General features: G+C 38.5%; 1 protein-coding gene and 1 long non-coding RNA gene across 3 annotated transcripts; one reads left to right on the forward strand and one right to left on the reverse strand.

Annotated features, from left to right (window-relative positions):
* Nucleotides 1-17,205: 17,205 nt before the first annotated feature.
* On the reverse strand, nucleotides 17,206-19,530 carry LOC104790728 (putative F-box/LRR-repeat protein At3g44810). Of its 2 annotated transcripts, XM_010516505.3 has the most exons (4): nucleotides 19,299-19,530; nucleotides 18,009-18,935; nucleotides 17,775-17,921; nucleotides 17,206-17,693 (listed from the first exon to the last, which is right to left on the reverse strand). In XM_010516505.3, the coding sequence occupies exons 2-4, from the start codon at nucleotides 18,921-18,923 to the stop codon at nucleotides 17,427-17,429; spliced, it is 1,329 nt and encodes a 442-aa protein (XP_010514807.1). In that variant the 5' UTR covers nucleotides 18,924-18,935; nucleotides 19,299-19,530; the 3' UTR covers nucleotides 17,206-17,426. The 2 variants fall into 2 exon arrangements, with proteins under 2 accessions (XP_010514807.1, XP_019102248.1); XM_019246703.2 differs by lacking the exon at nucleotides 19,299-19,530 and having other exon boundaries at nucleotides 18,009-18,944.
* A 4,863-nt stretch (nucleotides 19,531-24,393) lies between these two features.
* On the forward strand, nucleotides 24,394-25,950 carry LOC104790731 (uncharacterized). The gene is made up of 4 exons (XR_768803.3): nucleotides 24,394-24,575; nucleotides 24,686-24,755; nucleotides 24,857-24,936; nucleotides 25,741-25,950. It is a non-coding gene; the product is annotated as an uncharacterized LOC104790731 (long non-coding RNA).
* The last annotated feature ends 1,621 nt before the right edge of the window (nucleotides 25,951-27,571 follow it).

Consider the following 27,571-nt stretch of genomic DNA (forward strand, 5'->3'; position numbering starts at 1 on the left):
ATATAAAATTTTATTAAACAATTAAATTACTCATATTAATTTAAATAAAAAAATTGTAATATTTCTTCAATTTTAAAAATTATTATGAATTTCCTTTGTTATCAATTGAAAAAATACTAATTTAAAAAAATACCCTTCTATGGTATCCATTTTCAAAAATACCCCCTTTTAATAAATATAATGATTAATTCTAAACCTAAACCCCAAATACTAAACTCTACCTCCTAAAATTATATCCTAAATGTAAACTAGAGAACCCAAACCTAAAAAAACTTAATAATAATTTATTTAACATATTGTAATTGTGTAAAAAAAGCAAATATGAAAATGCTCATAAAAACGGTATTTTTGAAATTGTATCTCAAAAAGGGCATTTCTATCAAATTCTCAATTTATTTTGTTATGTTATAAGACATATATGTTATAAAATACTGAATTTTCCTATAATTAAAGAGAAATACCCTTAAATAGCATTTAAACAATTTTATGGACAATTAGATCACACTCTAAGTCGGTTGAACCTTAGAATGGACTAAGCATCTCACCTTGTTTCTTGTGGGTTTTAGATGTCTTCAGGTGATTCAGGTTGCGGGGATGGTTCAGGAGATGAGGGGCCGAGACATGAGGGTTGTAATCATCACAATGGGTATTTGTCGACGGAGTCAGAGAGTAGTCATGAACCAATAGATCCAAACACTTGGAGTGAGGAATGGCGATTGATCGAAGAAGGGGACAGTATGTCTATTGAGACCGATCCATCTGAGTGTCTAGACGAAACAGAGGAGGTAGAAGTGGATCAGGATGAGCAGACAGTTGTATTGGAGGTTGGTGAGCCGAGTCGTATCCAAGTTAGGATGGATGCGCAAGGAAATTTTCAGACCAATCCAGTTGGAGATCAGGGAGAGACGGAGGTGGAGCTCGCCGATAAGTTATAGAAGTTGTTGTTAGAACTTGTGGAGGATCATTATGAAGAGGTTAATCCAGAGGACTATATGAGAGAGTACCCGGAGGCAGTCGAGAGGATTCTGAACTTCTTGACGGAGATGTATGTGCCAGAAGGAGTTGCTGCTAGTGGGAATGGAGTGACACCCAAGACCGGAGGTACCTGTACGGGACAACCAGTGGAGGAAAAAGCAGAGACGGTCGCAGAAATTCTTCGAAGGTTGAACGAGTTACACTCACCGGAAAGAGCGGATGGAGTTGTGGGTGAACCTATAGTACCGGAGGCCGAGAGACAAAGGAATCCAGGTGACGGAGACTCTAATTCGGAGGACCCGACAACGAGAAGGGAAGTGTTTGTGGAGGTGATCGAAATTTTGTCAATTGATGACGAGAGGATACCAACTTTGGTGGTGGAATCAAGAGGTGACCAAGACATAATGCCAAGAGACCAAGACCAAGAAGCTGTCGCGAGTGTGGAGCCTAGAGAAGATTTGAGAACAAGGGCTAGTTCAAGCCGAGATGTGAGAAACCAAGGCGGGCAAGATCAATTAATGCCAGACTAAGTAGTACCAGACCAAATTGTGCCGAGACACAACAGTCCTATACGAGCCATACCGTTGTAGATGGTGTTAGCCGAACAAGAGGAAGAACCAAGAGACTTAGAATGGGAGAGGATGTATGAGTTAAGAAGATTAAACCGGAGTCATGTAAGGTTTGAGGAAGGAGAAAGCAGTTCAAAGAGGCCAAGGACGTCCTATAAGGAGATGCAACTGAGAGAGCAGCAGGAAGCGCAGTCTGTGACTACGCAACCAAGAGGCAGGCTGAGGACTAGAGCTACTGCCCGGAAGAGAGTGGTTTATCCAAACCAAGTCCACATGAGGAATCAACCTTATTGTGATCTGTGCGAGGGAGTTGGACATTGGACCAGAAACTGTTGGAGGACAACACTTCGACGTATGTTTTCCATGGAGAATACGGTGTGTGAGGATTGTGGGATGCGAGGGCACTTTGCCTATCAGTGTCCGAACCCGGAGTACGTGAAGCACTCAAGGCCTTGTGATTCGTGTGGTATGCCGGGACATTTGAACAACCATTGCTGGAGGGAAAGACCACAACGTCCGTTGATCCTAGATCATATCATATGTACCGAGTGTGAGGGAAGTGGACATTTCCCTCCTAGCTGTCCATACCGAGTTGTGCGAGAAAGATCGAACCCATCAAGCCAACTTGTGCATACGGGGGAGAACCCGTTAGACCGAGCTATTCGAGATGAAGAAGAACCGATGAATCAAGCTGGAACCTCATTGGCTGGCGCCTCTACCTCAACCGAGTCTCCCGCTGAACCGTTACCTGATGAACCGGCTAGGGCGTGTGTGTGCACTTGTGAAGAGTGTACTAGGCCCAGGAACCAGTAGATGGTTGGGAGTAAGGGAAGTGTTCCTTTTGAATCTGTGTGTAAGGGTTGGATAGTTTTTCCTTGTGTTATAGGTTTCTAGACTTAATCTTTGTTGTGTTGTCTAGGATCCAAACCCTTGAAGTATCGACTAAGTGTTGTAGAACCTCATATCTTTTTAAGTACCTTGTGTTCTTTAGCCGTGTTGTTGTGTTGTTAAAACTGCTTGCTAACCTTTGCTTGTTTAAAATGCTTGCTTTGATTGTTGCTTGAGTTTTATAGGTTGCATAGTTAATTTCATAATTAGCTTGCATTGCTTCAACGCGATTGATGAGGATTCACGTAAGTCACCACAAAGCGCGATCAGACAAAGAGAAGAAGTTCAAGAAAAGTTCAAGAGAGTTCATCCAAGAAAGGACAATCAGTTTAAAAAGGAAAGAAAGAGAAAAGAGCAAAAAGAAAGAAATGATGGAGGAGGATGAGACAGATTCAAAAAAATCGAGATAGCAAAAGAGCGGCGCAAATCAATCGAAATGGCAAAACAACTTGAGAAGGTCAAACCAAGTATAATCAAGGAAGTAATGTGTGATCCAAGAATTAAGTGCAAAAGAGGATGCAAGAAGATAACGCGGAGAAGACGAAAATTGTCTATGAATAGACAAAGAGAGTGCAAGAAAATAATGGAAGTCAACCAAGGAAGGTTAAAACATAGTTTATGTTTTGGGGCCAGTAAGGTTCTGCTGAACCAAGTGTAGCAAGGAGTTGGTGGAAATATGGGAGTTGAACGAGAAGTTTGCAATCAGAGGCAAACATTGAAGATGGGGAAGTCAATATTTTCTACCAAGATCATTCGAGCAGGTTCAGAACTAAAGTCAATCAAGGACAGTGAAGATATAAGTCAAGGAAATGGAATTCAAGTAATTTGCGGGAGAAGCTATATGAAGACGAAGGAATCAAAAGAAGTTAAAATCCCAAGGAGTGTGAAGCTAAAGGAATCGGAGAAATGAAAATGAGTGTAAGGTTAAAGGAACCGGAGGAGCTGGAGGAGCAAAATTTTTGTGACCAACAGAGGAGAGAATACGAAGTCATAGGATGAGCATATCAAGATGGTGGAGTGAACCAAGTTATAATACGGAGGAAAGAGAAGAGTCAAGAAAAGCTGAAGAAAGAGAAGTAATGAATATAAAGTAGTGGACAAGCCATGGTGCAATATAGCAAAAGCCTTAGTATTCGAAGAACTTGAAGAATATGAGGAGCCAAGTGGATGCTGGAGATGAAGAAGCTTTTCCAAAAGTATCAGCCGATGGTGTAAGTGGAGCAAGTGTCGAATGGAGTAGACCTTGTCACCGAAAAAGCCAAGGAGAAATGTAAGGAGTGTAACCATACAGACGTATTTCGATAAAAGTGTCAATGTGATGGTAACCACAAGACGGGGACGTAGATGTCGTGAAGCATCGACATCACAAGAAGAGTAGGAGAAGGCTTGAGAATTCGGGGACGAATTCTTATAAGGGAGGGAGAATGTAATGACTCTCACCAAAAGGTAAAAATTCAAAATAAAAACCCCTGGCCAAAGGACTGGAAAGGACATAAAGGGAAGGCAAGTAAGGAAGGTAGAAGAATGACGGAAGGAATATCCGAGAAATTCTGGACAGATCGAGAGATGGCCGATGGTACCATGTACAATGTACCGTACCGGACGTACGTACAGCGGATGTACCAGACGAACGCTGAAGGGAATTCGAGAAAATTCGAGCAGACCGAGAGATGGCCGTGTTGTCTGAGACGTACTGCCCAAGTTGACCGAGACGTACTAAGCGGATAGTACCCGAGGAGCCGAGAGAAATTGCCGAAAGGACCGATAGTACCCGAGGAGCCGAGAGAACTGTCCGAGCGATGACCGAGAGGAGGGTCCGAGCGAGACTGAGAAATGACGAGAACTGTCGAGAGCGTCGGACGAAGTGACGAGTTTTGCCGGAGAAAGCAAGAAATCGTGTGCCTTTGTAAAGCTGACCAATCAGATTACATGCACACAAGCAGAAAGAATTTTGGTGTTTTAAATGGAAGGTCGCGAGGGGATTGGGTGGTGTAATCCACGCGCCACATGCAAACAAAGAGAGTGCCACTTGTCAAAACGCACTAAGGAATAAGAAGGAGAAGTCGAGCCTATAAATAGAGGTCTTGCGATTTCATTTGTGGTTTTTCTCTCATTTTCTCTCATTTTCTCTCATTCCTCCCAAACACTAAAACACTAAAGCTTTGTTCTCTCAAAGCCGAGAGAGAGAGAGAGAGAGAGAGAGAGATCATCGAGAGATATTGCTTACACCGAGAGAAAAACAAAGGAGAGATCATCGAGAAGGAGACGGTGTTGGTGTCAAAATCAAGTCGAGAAAGAGACAGTGTTTGTGTCGGGGACAAGCCGAGAAGAGACGGTGGTTGCGGCGAGGACAAGCCGAGAGAACTGTCTGAGTATGGCCGAGAGAGCCGATGGTGTCCGAGCGAGACCGAGAAATGTCGAGAACTGTCGAGAGCGTGGGACGAAGGGACGAGTTTAGCCAGAGAAAGCAAGAAATCGTGTACCTTTGTAAAGCTGACCAATCAGATTACATGCACACATGCAGAAAGAATTTTGGTGTTTTAAATGGAAGGTCGCGAGGGGATTGGGCGGTGTAATCCACGCGCCACATGCAAACAAAGAGAGTGCCACTTGTCAAAACGCACTAAGGAAGAAGAAGGAGAAGTCGAGCCTATAAATAGAGGGCGTGCGATTTCATTTGTGGTTTTTCTCTCATTTTCTCTCATTCCTCCCAAACACTAAAGCTTTGTCCTCTCAAAGCCGAGAGAGAGAGAGAGAGAGATCATCGAGAGATATTGCTTGCGCCGAGAGAAAAAACAAAGGAGAGATCATCGAGAAGGAGACGGTGTTGGTGTCAAAATCATGTCGAGAAGGAGGCGGTGTTTGTGTCGAGGACAAGCTGAGAAGAGACGGTGGTTGCGGACGAAAGCGGACGAAGAGTGGGAAGCCGTTTGACGCGAAGGAGAAGATTGTCTGATCCGCGGTGCAGTGAAGTCCATCCATCATCCGTTGCCCCAAGGTGAGTTCTGTGGTTTAGTGTGCCGTGCTGCATGGATCTTTAGATCCTTGCGGTCACCATTTGCGTGTTACATGTAGACTAGATTCATGTTAGAATCGGTTTAATTTGATACATGCGAAATATAGTAGGAATCATGCTAGATTCATGTTTAAATGCACATAGAATTTGAGTTAGGAATCACCATGAGAAAATGAACTTGGGTGCATGTTAAGTAATTGGAGTAATTAAAATTTGGATAAAAAGATTGCATGCATGGTTAAATTGTGAAGATTTTACTTGCAATATTTCTTGCATAAAATCGGTTGCATGCATGAAGTAAATTGGTAGAATTTACTTGCAATTGTTATTGCATAATTTGGTTGAGGTTAGTTGCATGATTAATTTGACATAAAGGATATAAACGGTTAAATCAAACTGGCTTGCATGCGTAAAAGAACTTGTTGCATTAATTTGCTTAAGTTGGATAAATCGGTTGCATGCATGTAGAATGATTGTTGCATGTTTTCTTGCTTGAATTTCTTGCTTGTGTTGCTTGATTTTTCTTGCTTGATTGGTTGGTTTATTTTACCAAAGTCTCTTGAATTTGTTTCTCGAGTCCTAGCTAGAATATAGTGTCGATCTTCTGTTCCAAATACGGTTCTGTCTCGCGAGAGTTCCCGATGACCACTCGCGCGGGACAATGTCACGGCTAGCTAGCTACTAGCGTGACCGTTACTTGACGATGTAACCTTTGGGGGCTCATGCTGGTTACCTTTGTGGTTTCAACATGGGAAGTGTTGTGGAATGGAACAGATTATCGAGGGCCCACAGGTGAAGGAGTCTAGGGTATTTCAAGCGTCCCTTGTTTTATTTTAGTCATCCTTGCGAGTCGTGTAAGAGTTAAGAGTCTATTGTGTCCAAGTGAGGATGCCTATGAGCAGTCCTTGTACCTCTAGTCATCTTTCTCTGTGTCTAGCGAGTATAGTTCGTCCGAGTATAGTCGTGTCGTTCTAACTTCTCTCGCTTGTTTATTATTGTTGCTTCCGCTTTGTTTCTGTTGCGTTGCTTTGATTACTTGCTTGCTAGTTTGCCTTGCTTGTTTATTTGCTTGCTGGGGTAGTCGGGTTGGGAAGTAGAATCCCGTTTAGGAGAAAGGGGTGCCCGAGCTCACTGAGTAATCTTAGATTACTCATGATATTATTTTGTTTTGCAGGAAGCCTAAGTGAGTCTAGAGCTGGAGCAAACATTAGGATGCCGGATAGGGTTTTCTTGTGTTCTTTGTAAAACCCTATATTTTCATAAGCGATTTATGACAAGTTATCCGACTATCTTTATATATTGCTTTAATCATTTATTTTCAATGTAATAAACTATTGAAGTAATATATTCGGTTTTCGGGAAAAGCATGGCAAGTTTGCAAATGGTACTCGGCCTTGTCCGGGTCAATACAACGCACCAGACCGCAAGGGTTGCAAAGCCTAAGTAGTCTCGATTGCGGGTGGAATTGTGCTAGGGAGGACCGGTCGGGAAGTCTACAGCTTCCGTCCCTCGACTGGATCACCTTGGTACAGTTCCCATAGTGGCGTTCCGTGGCTGTCCGATGGCCTGCGTGGTCATAGAACGGTTCGGGGGCGTTACAACGGTGGTATCAGAGCGGTGTTTTCGAACCCGCGAGCACTTGTGCATTTCAAACTTTTATCGAGTAAATGTGTCGCAAAAACACAAATTTTATACGGTTGTTTGGTTGTCTAGTTTTAAGTTGAACCTTAGAATGGACTAAGCATCTCACCTTGTTTCTTGTGGGTTTTAGATGTCTTCAGGTGATTCAGGTTGCGGGGATGGTTCAGGAGATGAGGGGCCAAGACATGAGGGTTGTAATCATCACAATGGGTATTTATCGACGAAGTCAGAGAGTAGTCATGAACCAATAGATCCAAACACTTGGAGTGTGGATTGGCGATTGATCGGAGAAGGGGACAGTATGTCTATTGAGACCGATCCATCTGAGTGTCTAGCCGAAACAGAGGAGGTAGAAGTGGATCAGGATGAGCAGACGGTTGTATTGGAGGTTGGTGAGCCGAGTCGTATCCAAGTTAGGATGGACGCGCAAGGAAATTTTCAGACCAATCCAGTTGGAGATCATGGAGAGGCGGAGGTGGAGCTCGCCGATAAGTTACAGAAGTTGCTGTTAGAACTTGTGGAGGATCACTATGAAGAGGTTAATCCATAGGACTATATGAGAGAGTACCCGGAGGCAGTCGAGAGGATTCTGAACTTCTTGACGGAGATGCATTCACCAGGAGAAGAAGTTGTTGTTAGTGGGAACGGGGTGACACCCGAGATCGGAGGTACCAGTACGGGACAACCAGTGGAGGAAAATACCCTAGAGAGAGCGGATGGAGTTGAGGGTGAACCTATAGTACCGGAGGCCAAGAGACAAAGGAATCCAGGTGACGAAGACTCTAAGTCGGAGGAGCCGACGACGAGAAGGGAAGTGTTTGTAGAGGTGATCGAAATTTTGTCAAGTGATGACGAGAGGATACCAACTTTGGTTGTGGAATCAAGAAGTGACCAAGATATAATGCCAAGAGACCAAGACCAAGAAGCTGTCGCGAGTGTGGAGCCTAGAGAAGATGTGAATACCACCGTTGTAACGCCCCCAAACCGTTCTATAACCACGCAGGCCATCAGACAGCCACGGAACGCCATTTTGGGAATTGTACCAAGGTGATCCAGTCGAGGGACGGAAGCTGCAGGCTTCCCGACCGGTCCTCCCTAGCACAATTCCACCCGCAACCGAGACTACTTAGGCTTTGCAACCCTTGTGGCCTGGTGCATTGTGTTGACCTGGACAAGGCCGAGTACCATTTCCAACTTGCCATGCTTTTCCCGAAAACCGAATATATTACTTCAATAGTTTATTACATTGAAAATAAATCCTTATAGCAATATATAAAGATAGTCTGATAACTTGTCATAAATCACTTATGAAAATATAGGGTTTTACAAAGAACAAAAGAAAACCATATCCGGTACCCTAATGTTTGCTCCAGCTCTAGACTCACTTAGACTTCCTACAAAACAAAATAATATCATGAGTAATCTAATATTACTCAGTGAGCCTGGGCAACCCTTTCTCCTAAACAGGATTCTACTTCCCAACCCGACTACCCCAGCAAGCAAATAAACAAGCAAGGCAAACTAGCAAGCAAGTAATCAAAGCAACGCAACAGAAACAAAGCGGAAGCAACACTGATAAACAAGCGAGAGAAGTTAGAATGACACGACTCTACTCGGACGAACTATACTTGCTAGACACATAGAAAGTTGACTAGAGGTACAAGGACTGCTCATAGGCATGCTCACTTGGACACAATAGACTCTTAACTCTTACACGACTCGCAAGGACGACTAGAATAAAACAAGGGACACTTGAAATACCCTAGACTCCTTCACCTATGGGCCCTCGATAATTTGTTTCATTCCACAACACTTCCCATGCTGAAACCACAAAGGTAACCAGCATGAGCCCCCAAAGGTTACATCGTCATGTAACGGTCACGCTAGTAGCTAGCTAGCCGTGACATTGTCCCGCGCGAGCGATCATTGGGAACTCTCGCGAGACAGAACCGTATTTAGAACAGAAGATCGACACTATATTCTAGCTATGACTCGAGAAACAAATTCAAGAGACTTTGCTAAAATAAACCAACCAATCAAGCAAGAAAAATCAAGCAACACAAGCAAGAAATTCAAGCAAGAAAACATGCAACAATCAACAAGCAATAGAATAACAATTCATGCGACTTATGATCATTCTACATGCATGCAACCGATTTATCCAACTTCAGCAAATTAATGCAACAAGTTCCTTTACGCATGCAAGCCAGTTTTAAGCAATTTAACCCATTTAAATCCTTTAAGTCTTATTAAGCATGCAACTAACCTCATCCAATTTTACGCAATAAAAATTGCAAGTAAATTTTACCAATTTACTTCATGCATGCAACAGATTTTATGCAAGAAATATTGCAAGTAAAATCTTCACAATTTAACCATGCATGCAACCTTTTTATCCAAAATTTAAGTACTCCAGTTACTTAACATGCACCCAAGTTTATTTTCTCATGGTGATTCCTAGCTCAAATTCTATGTGCATTAAAACATGAATCTAGCATGAATCCTACCATATTTCGCATGCATCAAATTAAACCGATTCTAACATGAATCTAGTCTACATTCCACACGCAAATGGTGACCGCAAGGATCTAAAGATCCATGCAGCACCACACACAAAACCACAGAACTCACCTTGGGGGCAACAGATGATGGATGGACTTCACTGACGCGGATCAGACAATCTTCTCCTTCGCGTCAAACGGCTTCCCGCTCTTTGTCTGCTTTCGTCCGCAACCACCGTCTCTTCTCGGCTTGTCCTCGACACAAACACTGTCTCTTTCTCGACTTGATTTTGACACCAACACCGTCTCCTTCTCGATGATCTCTCCTTTGTTTTTCTCTCGGCGCAAGCAATATCTCTCGATGATCTCTCTCTCTCTCTCTCTCTCTCTCTCTCTCTCTCTCTCTCTCTCACTCGGCTTTGAGAGAACAAAGATTTAGTGTTTTAGTGTTAGGGAGGAATGAGAGAAAATGAGAGAAAAACCACAAATGAAATCGCAAGCCCTCTATTTATAGGCTCGACTTCTCCTTCTTATTCCTTAGTGTGTTTTGACAAGTGGCGCTCTCTTTGTTTGCATGTGGCGCGTGGATTACACCGCCCAATCCCCTCGCGACCTTCCATTTAAAATTCTTTCTGCTTGTGTGCATGTAATCTGATTGGTCAGCTTTACAAAGGCACACGATTTCTTGCTTTCTCCGGCAAAACTAGTCACTTCGTCCGACGTTCTCGACAGTTCTCGTCATTTCTCGGTCTCGCTCGGACGCTCCTCTCGGTCATCGCTCGGACAGCTCTCTCGGCTCCTCGGGTACTATCGGTCCTTTCGGCAATTTCTCTCGGCTCCTCGGGTACTATCCGCTTAGTACGTCTTGGTCAACTTGGGCAGTACGTCTCAGACAACACGGCCATCTCTCGGTCTGCTCGAATTTTCTCGAATTCCCTTCGGCGTTCGTCTGGTACGTCCGGTGTACGTACGTCCGGTACGGTACATGGTACATGGTACCATCGGTCATCTCTCGATCTGTCCAGAATTTCTCAGACATTCCTTCCGTAATTCTTCTACCTTCCTTACTTGCCTTCCCTTTATGTCCTTTCCAGTCCTTTGGCCAGGGGTTTTTATTTTGAATTTTACCTCTTGGTGAGAGTCATTACATTCTCCCTCCCTTATAAGAATTCGTCCCCGAATTCTCAAGCCTTCTCCGTCTCTTCTTGTGATGTCGATGCTTCACGACATCTACGTCCCCGTCTTGTGGTTACCATCACATTGACACTTTTATCGAAATACTTCTGTATGGTTACACTCCTTACATTTCTCCTTGGCTTTTTTGGTGACATGGTCTACTCCATTCGACACTCGCTCCACTTACACCATCGGCTAATACTTTTGGAGAAGTTTCTTCATCTCCAGCATCCACTTGGCTCCTCATATTCTTCAAGTTCTTCGAATACTAAGGCTTTTGCTATATTGCACCATGGCTTGTCCACTACTTTATATTCTTTACTTCTCTTTCTTCAGCTTTTCTTGACTCTTCTCTTTCCTCCGTATTATAACTTGGTTCACTCCACCATCTTGATATGCTCATCCTACGACTTCGTATTCTCTCCTCTGTTAGTCACAAAATTTTTGCTCCTCCAGCTCCTCCGGTTCCTTTAACCTTACACTCATTTTCATTTCTCCGATTCCTTTAGCTTCACACTCCTTGGGATTTTAACTTCTTTTGATTCCTTCGTCTTCATATAGATTCTCCCCCAAATTAGTTTGAATTCCATTTCCTTGACTTATATCTTCATTGTCCTTGACTGACTTTAGTTCTGAACTTGCTCGAATGATCTTGGTAGAAAATATTGACTTCTCCATCTTCAATGTCTGCCTCTATTAGCGAATTTTTCTTCTTCGACTCCCATATTTCCACCAATTCCTTGCTACACTTGGTTTAGCAGAACCTTACTGGCCCCAAAACATAAACTATGTTTTAACCTTCCTTGGTTGACTTCCATTATTTTCTTGCACTCTCTTTGTTTATTCATAGACAATTTTCGTCTTCTCCGCGTTATCTTCTTGCATCCTCTTTTGCACTTAATTCTTGGATCACACATTACTTCCTTAATTATACTTGGATTGACCTTCTCAAGTTGTTTTGCCATTTCGATCGATTTGCGCCGCTCTTTTGCTCTCTCGATTTCTTTGAATCTGTCTCATCCTCCTCCATCATTTTTCTCTTCTCTTTCTTTTTTGCTTTTTAACTGAATTGGTTGCCCTTTCCTGGTTGAACTCTCTTGAACTTCTTCTCTTTTTGTCTGATCGCGCTTTGTGGTGACTTACGTGAATCCTCATCAATCGCGTTGAAGCAATGCAAGCTAATTATGCAATTAATTACGCAACCTATCAAACTTAAGCAACAATCAAAGCAAGCATTTTAAACAAGCAAAGGTTAGCAAGCAGTTTTAACAACACAACAACACGGGTAAAGAACACAAGGTACTTTACAAAAGATACGAGGTTCTACAACACTTAGCCGATACTTCAAGGGTTTGGATCCTAGAAACCACAACAAAGGTTAAGTCTAGAAACCTACAACACAAGGAAAAACTATCCAACCCTTACACACAAATTCAAAAGGAACACTTCCCTTACTCCCAACCATCTACTGGTTCCTGCGCCTAGTACACTCTTCACAAGTGCACACGCACGCCCTAGCCAGTTCTTCAGGTAACGGTTCAGCGGGAGACTCGGTTGAGGTAGAGGCAACAGACAGTTAGGTTCCAGCTTGATTCATCGGGTCTTCTTCATCTCGAATAGCTCGGTCTAACGGGTTGTCCCCCATATGCACAAGTCGGTTTGATGGGTTCAATCCTTCTCGCACAACTCGGTATGGACAGCTAGGAGGGAAATGTCCACTTCCCCCACACTCGGTACAACGGCTAGGTTCTGGAAACAATGGACGATCTGGTCTCGCTCTCCAACAATGATTGTTCAAGTGTCCCGGCATCCCACAAGTATCACAAGGCCTCCAATGCCTCATATATTCTGGATTCGGACAGCGATAGGTAAATTGCCCTCGCATTCCACATGAATCACATTCCACATTCTCCGGGGAAAACATACGTCGAAGTGCTGTCCTCCAACAGTTTCTGGTCCAATGTTCAACTCCCTCACACAGATCGCAATAAGGCTGGTTCCTCATGTGGACTTGGTTCGGATACACCACCCTCTTCCGAGCAGTGGCTCTTATTCTCAGTCAGCCTCTCGGTTGAAAAGTCACAGACTGCGCTTCCTGCTGCTCTCTCAGTTGCATCTCCTTATAGGACGTCCTTGGCCTCTTTGAACTGCTTTCTCCTTCCTCAAACCTTACATGACTTCGGTTTAATCTTCTTAACCCAGACATCCTCTCCCATTCTAAGTCTCTTGGTTCTTCCTCTTGATCAGCTAACACCATCTGCAACGGTATGGCTCGAATAGGACTGTTTTGTCTCGGCACAATTTGGTCCGGTACTACTTGGTCTGGCATTACTTGATCTGGTCCGCCTTGGTTTCTCACATCTCGGCTTGAACTAGCCCTTGGTCTCACATCTTCTCTAGGATCCACACTCGCGACAGCTTCTTGGTCTTGGTCTCTTGGCATTATGTCTTGGTCACTTCTTGATTCCACCACCAAAGTTGGTATCCCCTCGTAATCACTTGACAAAATTTCGATCACCTCCACAAATACTTCCCTTCTCGTCGTCGGCTCCTCCGACTTAGAGTTTCCGTCACCTGGATTCCTTTGTCTCTCGGCCTCCGGTACTATAGGGTCACCCTCAACTCCATCCGCTCTCTCCGGTGAGTGTAACTCGTTCAACCTTCGAAGAATTTCTGCGACCGTCTCTGCTTTTTCCTCCACTGGTTGTCCCGTACTGGTACCTCCGATCTCGGGTGTCACTCTGTTCCCATTAGCAGCAAGTTCTTCTCCTGGTGAATGCATCTCTGTCAAGAAGTTCATAATCTTCTCAACTTCCTTCGGGTACTCTCTCATATAGTCCTCTGGATTAACCTCTTCATAATGATCCTCCACAAGTTCTAACAGCAACTTCTGTAACTTATCGGTGAGCTCCACCTCCGCCTCTCCATGATCTCCAACTGGATTGGTCTGAAAATTTCCTTGCGCGTCCATCCTGACTTGGATACGACTCGGTTCACCAACCTCCAATACGATTGTCTGGTCATCCTGATCCACTTCCACCTTCTCCGTTTCATCTAGACACTCGGATGGATCGGTCTCAATAGACATATTGTCCCCTTCTCCGATCAATCGCCAATCCACACTCCAAGTGTGTGGATTTATTGGTTCATGACTACTCTCTGACTCCGTCGACAAATACCCATTGTGATGATTACAACCCTCATGTCTTGGCCCCTCATCTCCTGAACCATCCCCGCAACCTGAATCACCTGAAGACATCTAAAACCCACAAGAAACAAGGTGAGATGCTTAGTCCATTCTAAGGTTCAACCGACTTAGAGTGTGCTTTAATTGTCCATAAAATTGTTTAAATGCTATTTAAGGGTATTTCTCTTTAATTATAGGAAAATTCAGTATTTTATAACATATATGTCTTATAACATAACAAAATAAATTGAGAATTTGATAGAAATGCCCTTTTTGAGATACAATTTCAAAAATACCGTTTTTATGAGCATTTTCATATTTGCTTTTTTTACACAATTACAATATGTTAAATTAATTATTATTAAGTTTTTTTAGGTTTGGGTTCTCTAGTTTACATTTAGGATATAATTTTAGGAGGTAGAGTTTAGTATTTGGGGTTTAGGTTTAGAATTAATCATTATATTTATTAAAAGGGGGTATTTTTGAAAATGGATACCATAGAAGGGTATTTTTTTAAATTAGTATTTTTTCAATTGATAACAAAGGAAATTCATAATAATTTTTAAAATTGAAGAAATATTACAATTTTTTTATTTAAATTAATATGAGTAATTTAATTGTTTAATAAAATTTTATATATTCATTTAATACATTTATTATATTTCTAGTTAATTTTTAAAAATGCAGTCATGATATGGTTATACAAATTATAGGTTCAAACACAACTATATCTAGTCCTGGGCATAATATCCGGTACCGAAGAACCGTACCGGAACCAAACCGATAAAAGCGGTATCGGGTAGGGTTCGGTTTAAGCAAAATTACCGAATGGGCTAAGAGCCCTTGGTAAAATAGACTTCGGTCCGGGTTCGGGTTGTAACTTAAGTATATTGGGCCACCGTTTTAGATCCGTTTAACCTAAAGGCCTAATAAAGCCTTGACCCACTAAGGCTTCGACGGCAGTTTGAACTTGTTCTATCTTTTGTTTTATGTTGGTTGTGAGTTTATTGAACTTAATGTTATGGTATTTGGGTGTGCTATGGTGAAACTTAATGTTATGGTATTTGGTTGTGTTATGGTGAAACTTAATATTATGGTTTAAATTTATGGTTTAATCGGTTATTTTGGTTATTTACATGGATATTTATAATTTTAATCGGATATCTCACGTTTTAGTCGGTTATTTGAGTATTTTGGTTACTGAAAATACCCGAACCGATTATAACCCGGAAAAATTTCGGGTTATTTCGGATTTTGTATTGAAGTAGAAAAACGCTCCGAACCCGGCCAATTACTAACCGTACCGAACCGATTTTTTTGTAAATTACCGAATGGGATCTATTGGTCTTATACCGATTTACCCGAAACCGATTGGGTAGAACCGAAACCCGATTGGGTATCCGATTGCCCAGGACAAACTATATCTATTTGTAGATCCTAACTGTAGCTATTTACTTATCCATATCCCAAAAAATCACAAAGGTCTTTGCTGAAACCCTATTAACTTTATGGTACGTCTTCAAAGCTTTTTCCTTATGCATACGTTGCACAATTGTGTCTTGAGATCATCTATGTTCCTAAAATCATCATACTGAACATTTATGCTACCCAAATCCACCACTATTCGTAGTCACTCATCAAACTGTTAGCAAAAATTTATGCATAAACACAGATTCAGGCAAACGAAGAGCAAAAATTACCAGTTATTCACTACAAGAAAACATGGATTTGCCGACTACAAAAACAGTCACTAAGCAGTCGCAAACTACTTAGTTACGACTGATTGGTGACTGAAATATGTAGTCGCTAAATAGTGCATCGCTAAAATAATCAGTCGCCAAACAGTCAAGACGGAGCTACTAATTGGCGACTGATAATTGTGGTCATTCTTCCCTCGCCAAACAGTCGCTAAAGTTGCTACTGAATTTGCAACGCTTTAGCGACTGATCTGGTTACTCATTTGCGACTGTTTTGGTTGATGTTTTGTAGATCTGGGCATTCGGTTATTTCGGGTTATTCGGTTCAGGTTATTCGGTTTTTCAAAATTTCGGTTTTCTATAAATTCTGCCGAATTGAACCGAATAAAAATTTGGTTCGGGTTATTCGATAATCGGGTTATTCGGGTCGGTTATCAGATTTAAAATCAATTCTGAAATAAACCGAATTCTTTTCTAATTTGGTTTATTCGAACCGAATTAGAACAATTTATGATAATGGACCTTCGAAAATTACATTTACAACCCAATAAATCATGGGCCCTATACAATACACGAGCCCAAATTAGATAACAAAAAAAAACAAGTCCATAAATAATTAGGGTTCATGGACTCCACGCCGCTGCTCTCTTCCAAAGCCGCCGGATCAGCGACGCTAGCATTGATGATGGCATCCGATAGTAAGATCTCCCAGTGAAGAAATATGCCATGTCGAGATCACCTACAATTATCAAAACAAACAACATGCAATCCTTCATCTAAAACTGAAAAATAGGAATTCAACAACAAACAAAAAATGAAAATCGAGTAGATCTGAGGACTTACCAACCGTGAGTTTGGTGATGAGGAAACTACTAACAGAGAATCCAGCGATAAATGATCAAGAAACTTCGAATCTTAACCACAGATTCGTAGTCGAAGGGAATGGATTTTTTTACTATGGATTAGGGTGACAAGGCCAACAACGTTTCAATTCTCTCTTGAGGACGAGGGAAAAATAATATATCGACGGAGGAAAAGAAGATACATAAAAAAGGTGGGGAAGATGAAGCTAAGAACATAGGAGAATGAGAAAAGGGAACATAGAAGGAGGAGAAAAAAAAAGAGATTAGAAAAGCTTAGAACTAGGGTTTTTTCATTTTATATGGTGCGCCTATTAACAAATAAGAAATGGGTTTTCGTGTTTTGTTACGGCCCAAATTTTGTTAAGGCCCAAATTAATTAAAACAGTCGCTAAATAGTAGCTTTTTAGTCGCAATTTTTAGCGACTGTCAAACTGGTCTCCAAATTAGTCGCAAATTGGCGACTACACTAGGACATTATGCATCAGTCTCGAATTAGCGTCTACTAGGAGACTGTTTTATTTTAGTAGCCATTCAGTAGCAAAACAATCGTAATTCAGTCGCTTAATTTAGTGACTGTGTTTTTAGTCGCAACTTGCGGTCGGCAATTCCATATTTTCTTGTAGTGATTGTAAGGTCCTAGACTTTGGCATAAAGGAGTAAGAAAAAGCCATAGAATTAATAATCAAGAAATATATGAAGAATAATATTCTTTAAAAGAAAGATACTTATAAAAGGGACAATAATTGTTCAAGAAGCCATAGTTTAAGGACCAACATAAATTATTAAAACATAAGACATATAGAACAACATATATAGATGATAAGGATGATGATGCTGATGATGAGGATGATGATGATGTTGTTGATGATGATGATGAAGATGATGATGATGATGATGATGACGACGATGATGATCAAACAAATTGCATCGTGAGAGTGGATGAGGCTCTCGGAAGCTTCAACAAATCCTCTATGAGTTGCACCCTTTTGGAGTCAACCAGTGTCTTTGGGAAGTGGACTTTCAGCACTTGAAGCTGCTCCATTTTAAGTAGGAAGTGGCTGACATGCTTCAACTCGTTTTCAGTTCCTTGATAATACATGATACCCAAGAAGTTTACTTTGTTAGTCTGTGGAATGCGGATCCCATCAAACTCATGTTCATACGTGCAAGGGTACAATGCCTGAAGTATTACCATAAGAAACCAATTTAATTTAGTTTCATGCCATACTCATATATATAAAGTAAGTTTTTTGCTTCTTACCGAGAGCATCAAACGTTTTAGGTTTGGAGAATTCTCTAGCATAAGGGGCAGTAGCTCTTTCCAAACTCTTTCTTTGTAACCGTAAAACACCAAATCAAGGAGGTTCTTGAACACAGGTAGCCCACCTTTGCAGCATTCCGAAAGCACCTAAAAACACACACACACACATTATGTTATTTTTTTTTGTAAGTTCTAACCAAATGATAATGTGACCATGCACACAATGCAACTGACCTCAGTAGCAGAAAATGTCAATTGAAGCATCTTGACATTGCGTACCCCATTCATGAGAACCGTCACATTCGGTTCAAATGGCTCATCACAATGTTCAGGTTCTAGGAAATGAAGATCCAGTGTAGCTTTGACAAGTGAATCCAAATTACAACGACAATACTTATGCCGGGCATAATCAGCATAGAAGAGGTCAACAAGATTTGGTGCATCAAAAGAAATGAATTCGAACAGATGAACATCTTCAGCACATTTAGAGATGATAGAAAGTCTCTTAAGGCTTTTGCTGGAAATGATTTCTGGTGTTCCAAAAAAATACTTGTGGTGTATGGTTAAGTCCTCAAGTGCAGGGCAACCAGCAAGAAGCACATCAGACAACTCTGTTCCCATAAACCAAACAGAACGAAGGAAGAGAATCTTAAGTACCGGAAGAAACGTATTAGAAGGAACACAGTCGATGCTAAATTCTTTTCCTAATATTAGCTTCACCAATGTTTTGCTGACGAATAAATTGGATGGAAAATGAGTCCGCCTATGAAATGTTAAGCATAGATGCAGCTCAGAGACACCTCGGTCAAGGGTATTTATTATCCAGTCGTCAACATGATCCTCGCCAGGTTCCTCTCCACATTTAAGTGAGACCTTGTTGATAGGTTGAGGGCCTTGCAAATCCAATGTTCTATCCACAAAATCCTTGAAACTCTCTCTGATTTCGTCCATATCATCTTCACCTACATCTTCCCAGTTCAAAAAGTCGGAGTCGTCAAAGTCGAGATTCTGCCGGATAACAAACAAAGTCCTCCACCTCTTGGCGAGAACAGAAGTTGAAGCGGCCCGTTTGGTTGGAAGGAAGGACAAGATTTGGACAAGAAGTTCGTCTGGAAGACAATTCAATGAAGTCATAGAGACAGAACTCATCCCTAGTTGTACCTGAAACATGAAAATTGAGGTCTATCACTAATTAACACATTCCAGCAACCACCAATATGCCACAAGTATGTAAAGGACAACACACTTTAGAGAAAATGGAACATTCCGACAACCTAGACAAAACTCAAAATTGACACCACAAAACAGAAGATAAGGAGATGGTTCCCACACAGACAAATAGATACAGTTTCCATTTTGAAAAAAATTACATTAGAGAGAGACTTTAAGACTCATTAAACAAAGCTACTAAGCCAAAGCTTTTAGGTTTAATTTAAACACCAAAACCCTAAAATTTCAAGCTTTATCTCCAGGAGACATGAAAATAAATTCATCAAATTGAAAACGAACTCAAGAGATACTTACAAGAACAACAACTTCTTCTCAATTTCCCATTTTCTCAAGGTTTAGTTTTGTGATTTTTTTGTCTCTTTTTTTTCTGTGGTCTTGATTGGTTTTTAGGATATTTATAAGGTGGATGATAATGGAGCTTATCAGTAATTGGATAAGTTATCACTTAACTCATCATCTAATTGGCTATAACTAGTAAGAATTTGTGTAAAGTTGCCATGTGGGAAATTGTATTTTCTTCTGATTTAGGTAACTTTAGTGATTTAATTATATATATATATATATATAATTAGATTATATTAATTATAAAGATTATAAAGTGTAAATGGAAAGATATATAGTTCAAATAATAGATAGAGAAAAATCTACAATATTGCTTTCGGTGTTGCTGTTATATATAATAAACCTTTAAATTGATATTAGGTAGAGTTATCATTGGCATAACTTCAGTGTATCCTATGTTTGATTTTATTTCGTTGATGCTGAAGAAATATTGGTACAACTTGATTGTGTGGATCTTATTGTCACGGGTCAGGGAACAGGGCTAGCTGGGGTAGAAGATGGGACGCAGGAAATATAAAGAGAATAGCCCAAAACCTATTTTGTGTGTTTTGTGTTTCCTTTGAAAGAAGCAACAACATTCCCAGAGTGGAAAAGACTTCAAATCTAATTCATATAAGGACTAGGAGAATTTGAAGCTAATAAATATAAGTGCAGAGGGTTCACAATAGATCATCACAACATAAGAAGCTACTGAGAGAAAGGGCTTTCGGGGTGTTTCGACTTGGGAAATATATGGTTCATGGTTGTCTTCACCGTATCCAATTGTCATTTCGAGGTAGTACTCGGAAGCAGGGCATATAGTATGGAAGGAAACTAAGTGTGTTGAGGTGAACTTTACTTGAGCGTCACAACAGAATCTTGTAGCTCTAAGGAAAGTATAATTGTTCAAAATAATTTTTTATTAGTGTTTTACGAATCTTCATAATCCATATGCTAGCATCTCCCATTTCCAACACAAGCAAAAAATGCAAATATACACTAACATAACCCTATCAATGGTATTAGTAGTTCTTCTAAAACTCTCTCTCGGAATTTACTAATACACATATATACTTAAACATGTAAGTGACATCATACATATATTCAGTACTTCCATACCCATAAGAAATCTAATACATACAACACTACTTTACTTGAGTGTCAGCAAGTAGACTAATTGGCAAAAGAGACCACCAACAAGACATATTTTTATCGTTTATAAAGGTCAAGCCTACCTACCTAAATTCACCACTAGTTCCTGTGAGCATATACTTACTCTCCTTAGTAGTTTACGAAAATTCTATGGCTCAACCATTAAACACATACTAAGCAAAGAGAATAATCGCAATACCAACCCATGAACAAAACAAAGCATCAGATAATCACCTTATGAAGTTGAAAATTTATCATTTATGTTATTAATATCACCATAGCAAGAACAACTAGTTGAATCCACCATTTAAGCTACTTCTCAGAGAGATTCACAACAAATTCTATGGTGTAATGATCAAATACATACTTATCAAAGACGTCAGAGGAGATACCAAACTCAGGAAAAATGCAAAGCATCAAAGAATAATCAAATGCTATATACCTTATGAAAGGCGGAACTTCAGGTCAGCAACAACCACAGTGATATCACTTTTTCAACCCTGCTTTGCAAAACCTGCAAAATCGAAATCCCATATGAGTGAGAGTGAGAGAGAGAGAGAGAGAGAGAGAGAGAGAGAGAGAGAGAGAGAGAGAGAGAGAGAGAGAGAGAGAGAGAGAGAGAGAGGGAGAGATGTTTAAGGTTCAATTTAAAACCTATGACAGAAGAATCATTTATTAAATTGATAACAAACAAGACTTAGATATGATAAAGCTGCATATCTTTTCTTCATGTCTCGCATCCTTTATTCTGAATTTTATCCTCTTTTAAATTTTCTTTTTTTTTTATGAAACAGGCTTCTATTCTTCTTGTATCTTTCAACAAAAATGATTTTTAATTTCTACCAAAAAAAAAAAAGATTTTTAGTTGTGTTTCAATTTAACTTTGAAGTTAGAGAATTTTTAGGTTACTTTGATATCCCTTATACGGAAGCTTCGTCCTAAGGTTTTTGGGAATTTTTGGAAGTGTAAAGAAGCACAAAACAAAGGCGATTTCGAAAGGAAAAAAAATTATTTGAATGCATTTTGGAAGCGCTCAGATATTTTATGATTCTTGATTTGGAAGCGTTTAAAAAAAAATTGGAACCATGTGAATCTTTTATATATTTTCACTTAACTAGAAAGCCACAATTAATTAGTTTAAAAGTTATAAAGAAATGTGAATCTTTGTATTTCTTCTCTAAGAATATCACATTTGTATATTATTAGAATACTAGGGATTGACCCGCACATACATGCAGAGTTAATTTCAAAAACTAAGTTTGATAATCAGTTTGTGAACATACTTTCTTTTAGGAATCATATTAATTTGCTTTTAGTTTGATTTAGAAAAAATGATTGTATTTGTTTTTGTAATTTAGTAAAGATAACTACACTAAAATATAGTAATAGAAATGTGGTAAGTTTAATCGGGACAAAAACCCGTCCCGTCCTATCATAATGGATAGAAACCATTAAAAACGTTTAAACCCCATTAAAGACAAACACAAATATTTTAAAAGTGGAAATAATTTATATTTCCTTTTATCATGTCCCATTTTATCTTTTAGGCATTCTCAAATGCATGCCGTATGAAACAATGCTCCCAATATAAGATATTCCCGATATATGAAACAATTTGTATTCCTTAAAAATGGGACAAAACAAAAACAAAAATTCCTCAAGTCCTGTTCCGGACAAACACAATATAATATATTGTATATTGTATATTTATCGAGTATAATATACGTACGTGCACGAATATGTTTGAAACCAATTTATATGATATAATATTTATAATCAGACTCGGACAAATTGAGTTTTTCGTTTAATTTTTGGTTTAGTTTCAATCTGAGTTATTATACAAATGTGAAAGAATAATAGTTTTACCATTATTTTAAAATTCGGAAGGACAAAACGGTGGGCTGGGATCAAACTGAACCGGATAAATGATTAGTTAGATTTCTACTAAATTTGTGAAATCGTTAACAAGGATAAAATCTGTCTGAGACAAATCCAAATATTTAGGGGTAGACGTAATTTTTTTTTCCCTTTTGTCATGTCCCATCCAATTATGTCATACACTCTTTCCTAAATTCATGTTGCGTAAGAAAATACATTTCCAATATAAGACATTCCGAATATGAGACACATTTTATTTACGATTAGAAACGACATGAAGCAAAAACAGAAATTTTCGACCTCCCTTATGGAGTAAACACAAACACAAATATAGTATATTTCTATATCATATGTTATAATATAAATATTACAAAATTTAATTGATTTTTTTCTTCATATTAATTTATATATGATTCATCTAGTTTAAAAATTTTTATTGTTATAGAACATACTATGTATTTAATTTTTATTTTGAACTTATGCTAGTTAAATTGAAAAATAGTAAGATTTTTTTTTGAGAAATTTAATTGTATTATAACATGTAAGAGACATTGCAAAAACATAACACATAAGTGTTTATTATAATTATTTTTAACAACATTATTGTAGTAATTTTGGCACTAATGTCTTTGAATTAGATACATATGTTTTGTATCCTATTATTAAAAAGTTCAATTATAGTATTATTATTTTTTGTGCAACAAAGATTAAATTATAAAGAAGGAAAAATATCACTTTATTCCAATTGTCAATTTCCCATGAATCTTCTGTATCACTAATTGTGAAAAAACCAAGAGAGAGAAAGGGAAAGTTTTTTTTTGGAAAAAAGATGGCTAACTACACCAACTATAGGAGAATACATGGTCAAACATATCAAGTATATTATTGTATCCTCAACTACACGAAGTATATATATTACATGGTCACATGCTTGAACTATGTGACGTTATGTGGTCAACACCATAAACATACAATCCGGTACATCGGTCGACTGATTCCGGCGAAGACCGACGTTGACTCCGGCAAAAACGGACGTTGACTAAAAAAATTGTATTCTAATTTTGTTTTAAAAAAAAATTATATTAAATCATTAATAGTTTTTCATGATTAAAATCATATTCAATTCGATAAATTAATATTTTTATATATCTCTAATGTATTCATTCTTATAATTAGTTAATTTTTATTTTTAAAGCTAAAATAATGATAAATTATAAATCATTAATAATTATTTTCAAGATATAAATCTTTGATAATAAGATTATTTAAATACTACAAAATCATAAAATCAAATTCAACTACTTTCATTATAAAAATAATATGCAAAAGATTGAGTATATGACTCTTTACTTTATAGTTTGCATAGTAAATGTTGTATAAAATTTTAGATACTTTTACTATAAAATTTGCATACTCTTAATAACATGTATACAACAACAAAATAAATTCACAATATTTACTTCTAATATATAAAAGATAAACATACAAAAAATTGATTTTAGCTAAACAATATAGAGGGTATGTTTGCAAAAGGGTATAAAATAAGAATATTTTTGCAAATACCTTTATATTACATCTTGAAAATCATGATCAATGATTTTTATTTAACTATTAGTTTATGTTTTAAAAATAAAAATTAACTAATTATAAGAATGAATACATTAGAGATATATAAAAATATTAATATATTGAATTGAATATGTTTTTAATCATGAAAAACTATTAATGATTTAATATAATTTTTAAAAAAAAACTTAGAATATAATTTTTTTAGTCAACGCTGGAATCAACGCCGGTCTTTGCCGGAGTCAACGTCGGTCTTCGCCGGAGTCAACGTCGGTCTTCGCCGGAGTCAACGTCGGTTTTCACTGGAGTCAGTCGACCAGTGTACCGAATTGTATGTTTATAGTGTTGACTACATAACGTCACATAGTTCATGCATGTGGCTATGTAATACATATACTTCATGTAATTAAGGATAAAATAGTATATTTGGTATGTGTGACCATGTATTGTGTTATAGTTCATTTAGTTAGCCATTTCTTTCCTTTTTTTTTTTTTCTCCATTCGATAGTTTCTCATCTTCGCACTCAAATTTTCAGATCCGATAGAAAATTTTGTTGTAATCAATCCGGACAGAATCTAGGACATGCAAGTCTCGGTTGCTTGACTTCAAACTGATATTTTTTTCATGCTTCAATTTTAAGATTCCGAACAGAAGTAAGCGATCCCGATTTTGAGTTTCTCCCCCTTTTCCAACCCATTGTTAATTAGATATATGCATCTCGAGGTTATGTTAGAATCATAATCTCTAGGCTATATATATGCAGGCTTATCATCGGTTCTCTATTTGTTTCCATTTATTGGATCTCTTAAGTTCTCTGCTGGAGAGAAAGCAAGGTATGTGTTTGATGTCTTCACATAATTTCTAATGCAATTACGATTCACATACATAAGTTATCTGATATATGTATATCTTTTAATTTTGCATGTGTTTCCAGGTTTTTGAGAGCAATCAAAGATAATATTGACATATATAACACAGTTTCGTAGCAAAACTTGATTAAAACCATTATTTCAGGTTCAATCGCTCTTCAATTTAGATTTTGTTTATTTATTAAGCTCTGCGACTCTAAATCTTCCTTAGTTAATAGTATCGTTAACTGCTTTGGTGTTTTGATGAAATTGATTGGAGTGTAAGTCTGCTCCAGCAAGAGTGTTTTCACTAAATCAATGTTTTTTTTTTTGTCAAAAGGCAATTCATTTCAATTAAACTGAGTAGTCGCGTACAAACATAGAGTCCTTTAAGATCGCTTTTGCTAAGGCCATCTTTATAAAAAGAACATAAGGGGTGTTCTTAGCCTAAAAAAAATAGAAAAATAATAAATAGTGGCTTAGAACACTTTTTTTAGCCTTTGATTTCCTTGTTCTTGCTTGTTTGTTGTTGTTTTCTGTGTTTTCTTGCTGGGGATTGGTTGCTACAGGCTTCTAAGGATGTTTCCGGCTTGGGTTTTGAGTATTGGACGAGTTGGTGGAGTTTGGGAGCGAGATTCGACTCTCGACTTCGCAGCGGATCGTAGTTGCAGGTGGAGTGTCGATCGACACCACTTGGTGTCGGTCAACACCAACAAAACCGCATCGATCGATATTGTGGGGTAGTGTCGTTCGACACCAATGCCAGTGTTGGTCGACACTAGACTGGTGTCGGTCGACACCTCCCTTCTAGCGAGATGATGTTTGTTTTCCTGGTTTGTATGTTTTGTTTGTTGTTTGTTTGGAACATTGGAATCAATGTTGCTTGTGTGTATAGCCTAGTAGATGAGAGGATTGTATCACTGAGTGTTTATCAAATACTCATGCATCTCAATTTGTGTTTGTGGTGCAGGTAAAGGCAAAGTGTGATCGTGGAATCAAGGCAATGAAGAGGAGGATGTTCTAGGGACTCGATTGGTTGTTGTCTGACATTGTTAGGTTGCTAGGATTGGGTCTTTAGAACGTGCTAGGTTGCCGGTTCCTTGTTTCCTGTTGTTTGACATTGGAATGGTTATGTTTGAATATTGGTTATTCTATTATTGAGCATTATTTGATATTGGTATTTGTTATTCCGCTGTTGTTTGTGATTGTGATTAGGTGGCTAGTGGGTATGGGACCACTAGTTGTAGTTATTTATTATTATTATTATATTATTATTATTTATTATTTTAAAAGAAAAAAAAACGGGTCAGGTCGTTTCACTAAATTAGGTTCAGTTTCTAAATGATTTAGTTTTTATAAAACAAAAAAAACGAACGAAAACCAAATCAAAAAACCGAACACGAAGCCCATTTATGATTGATATGCATGAGCATGAGACTGATATTGTGATGTTATACTTAAGGTGATGATGCTAGGTTTGTTACAATCATAATAGGTTGCTTATATCTTTATTCTTTACGAAAATCCACGATTCCCAGCATTGTTTAGCACCAAATTCACAAGCATTAATTCTACGGTCTGTACACATACTCCTTGGAAGTGTGACTGATATTTCAGTAATCGAAGCATCAATCTCGATTATCAGCTCACGCACTCTGCCATTAACAGCAGGTCCAACACATACTCCAATATCTATAACACCAAACTTCTGACCAAGTTTTAAACACACACACTTTCTAGAACCGGAGTGATCATGCAACAGCAAAAGAACATAGCAAACTGACAAAGCTAAATTTAGGAGACAAAAACATAAGAAAATTCAGATCGAACACCAACCAACAAACCAACAACATGTGAATTGACGACCACAACGTCAGTCGAGTATAAGATGACAGGCAGGTGAACGCCTTGACAAAAAATGCCAACTCCTTGATCATCTCAAATTTCTTGTCGAGGTCATGAGTCGATCTTGAGGAGATGGATACCTTTTTTAAACCGCTTCCGTTTCTTAAGATTACTCTTCTTCTCCTTCATATTGTAACCATTTTAAGGTTTCAAGACTTGATGACAAACATTTTGGAACTAAACACGGCTCAATCCAGTTATCCAGTTAGGGCGCTGTTTATCGGGAGGGAAATGTTGCTTGATTATTAGCAGAGTGGATTAGAACCAAGTCAACCAACACATGTACTGCCAAAGCCAAATGTATTAAAATCAAGTTTAGATCCATGCACCAACCTGTTCTAATTTGAGATCTCTGAGCATACACAAAAGTGTATTCAACCACTCTGGTTCACACGTGCATATTTCTAAATATACAAGACTTATAAGAAACAACCAACGGGGGTATACGTCTTATAAAAAGTACATGAGATATGTTAGTGGCAATATATTAAATATTTTGACCCAAAGATTGGAGAAATAAAAATCTGTAAGTTAGAGAGTGAAAATTAATTTACCTTTGAATCTAGTAACCATAAATAGTAACTGACTGAAATTATAGAACGCATAATCTTACTAACACAGGGATAAGCAACTAATTTATGTAACTGACTGAAGTTATAGAACGCAAAATCTTACTAACACAGGGATAAGCAACAACCACATCTGCCTCTACAATACTAGGCATTTCATTCTCAATGGTGCAAATTGTACAAACCCACCCCTTTAATCAACTTTATCCCATATTTTCATTTAGTAAGTAGATTATTTATATTTTTTTGTGTGAATAAACTAATTTATGTATACATATATATATATATATATATATATATATCTAAAATTCATTATTAAAATTTGTT

The sequence above is a fragment of the Camelina sativa genome, chromosome 6, assembly GCF_030686135.1.
Source record: "Camelina sativa cultivar CO46 ecotype springtype chromosome 6, ASM3068613v1".
Lineage (NCBI taxonomy): Eukaryota > Viridiplantae > Streptophyta > Magnoliopsida > Brassicales > Brassicaceae > Camelina > Camelina sativa.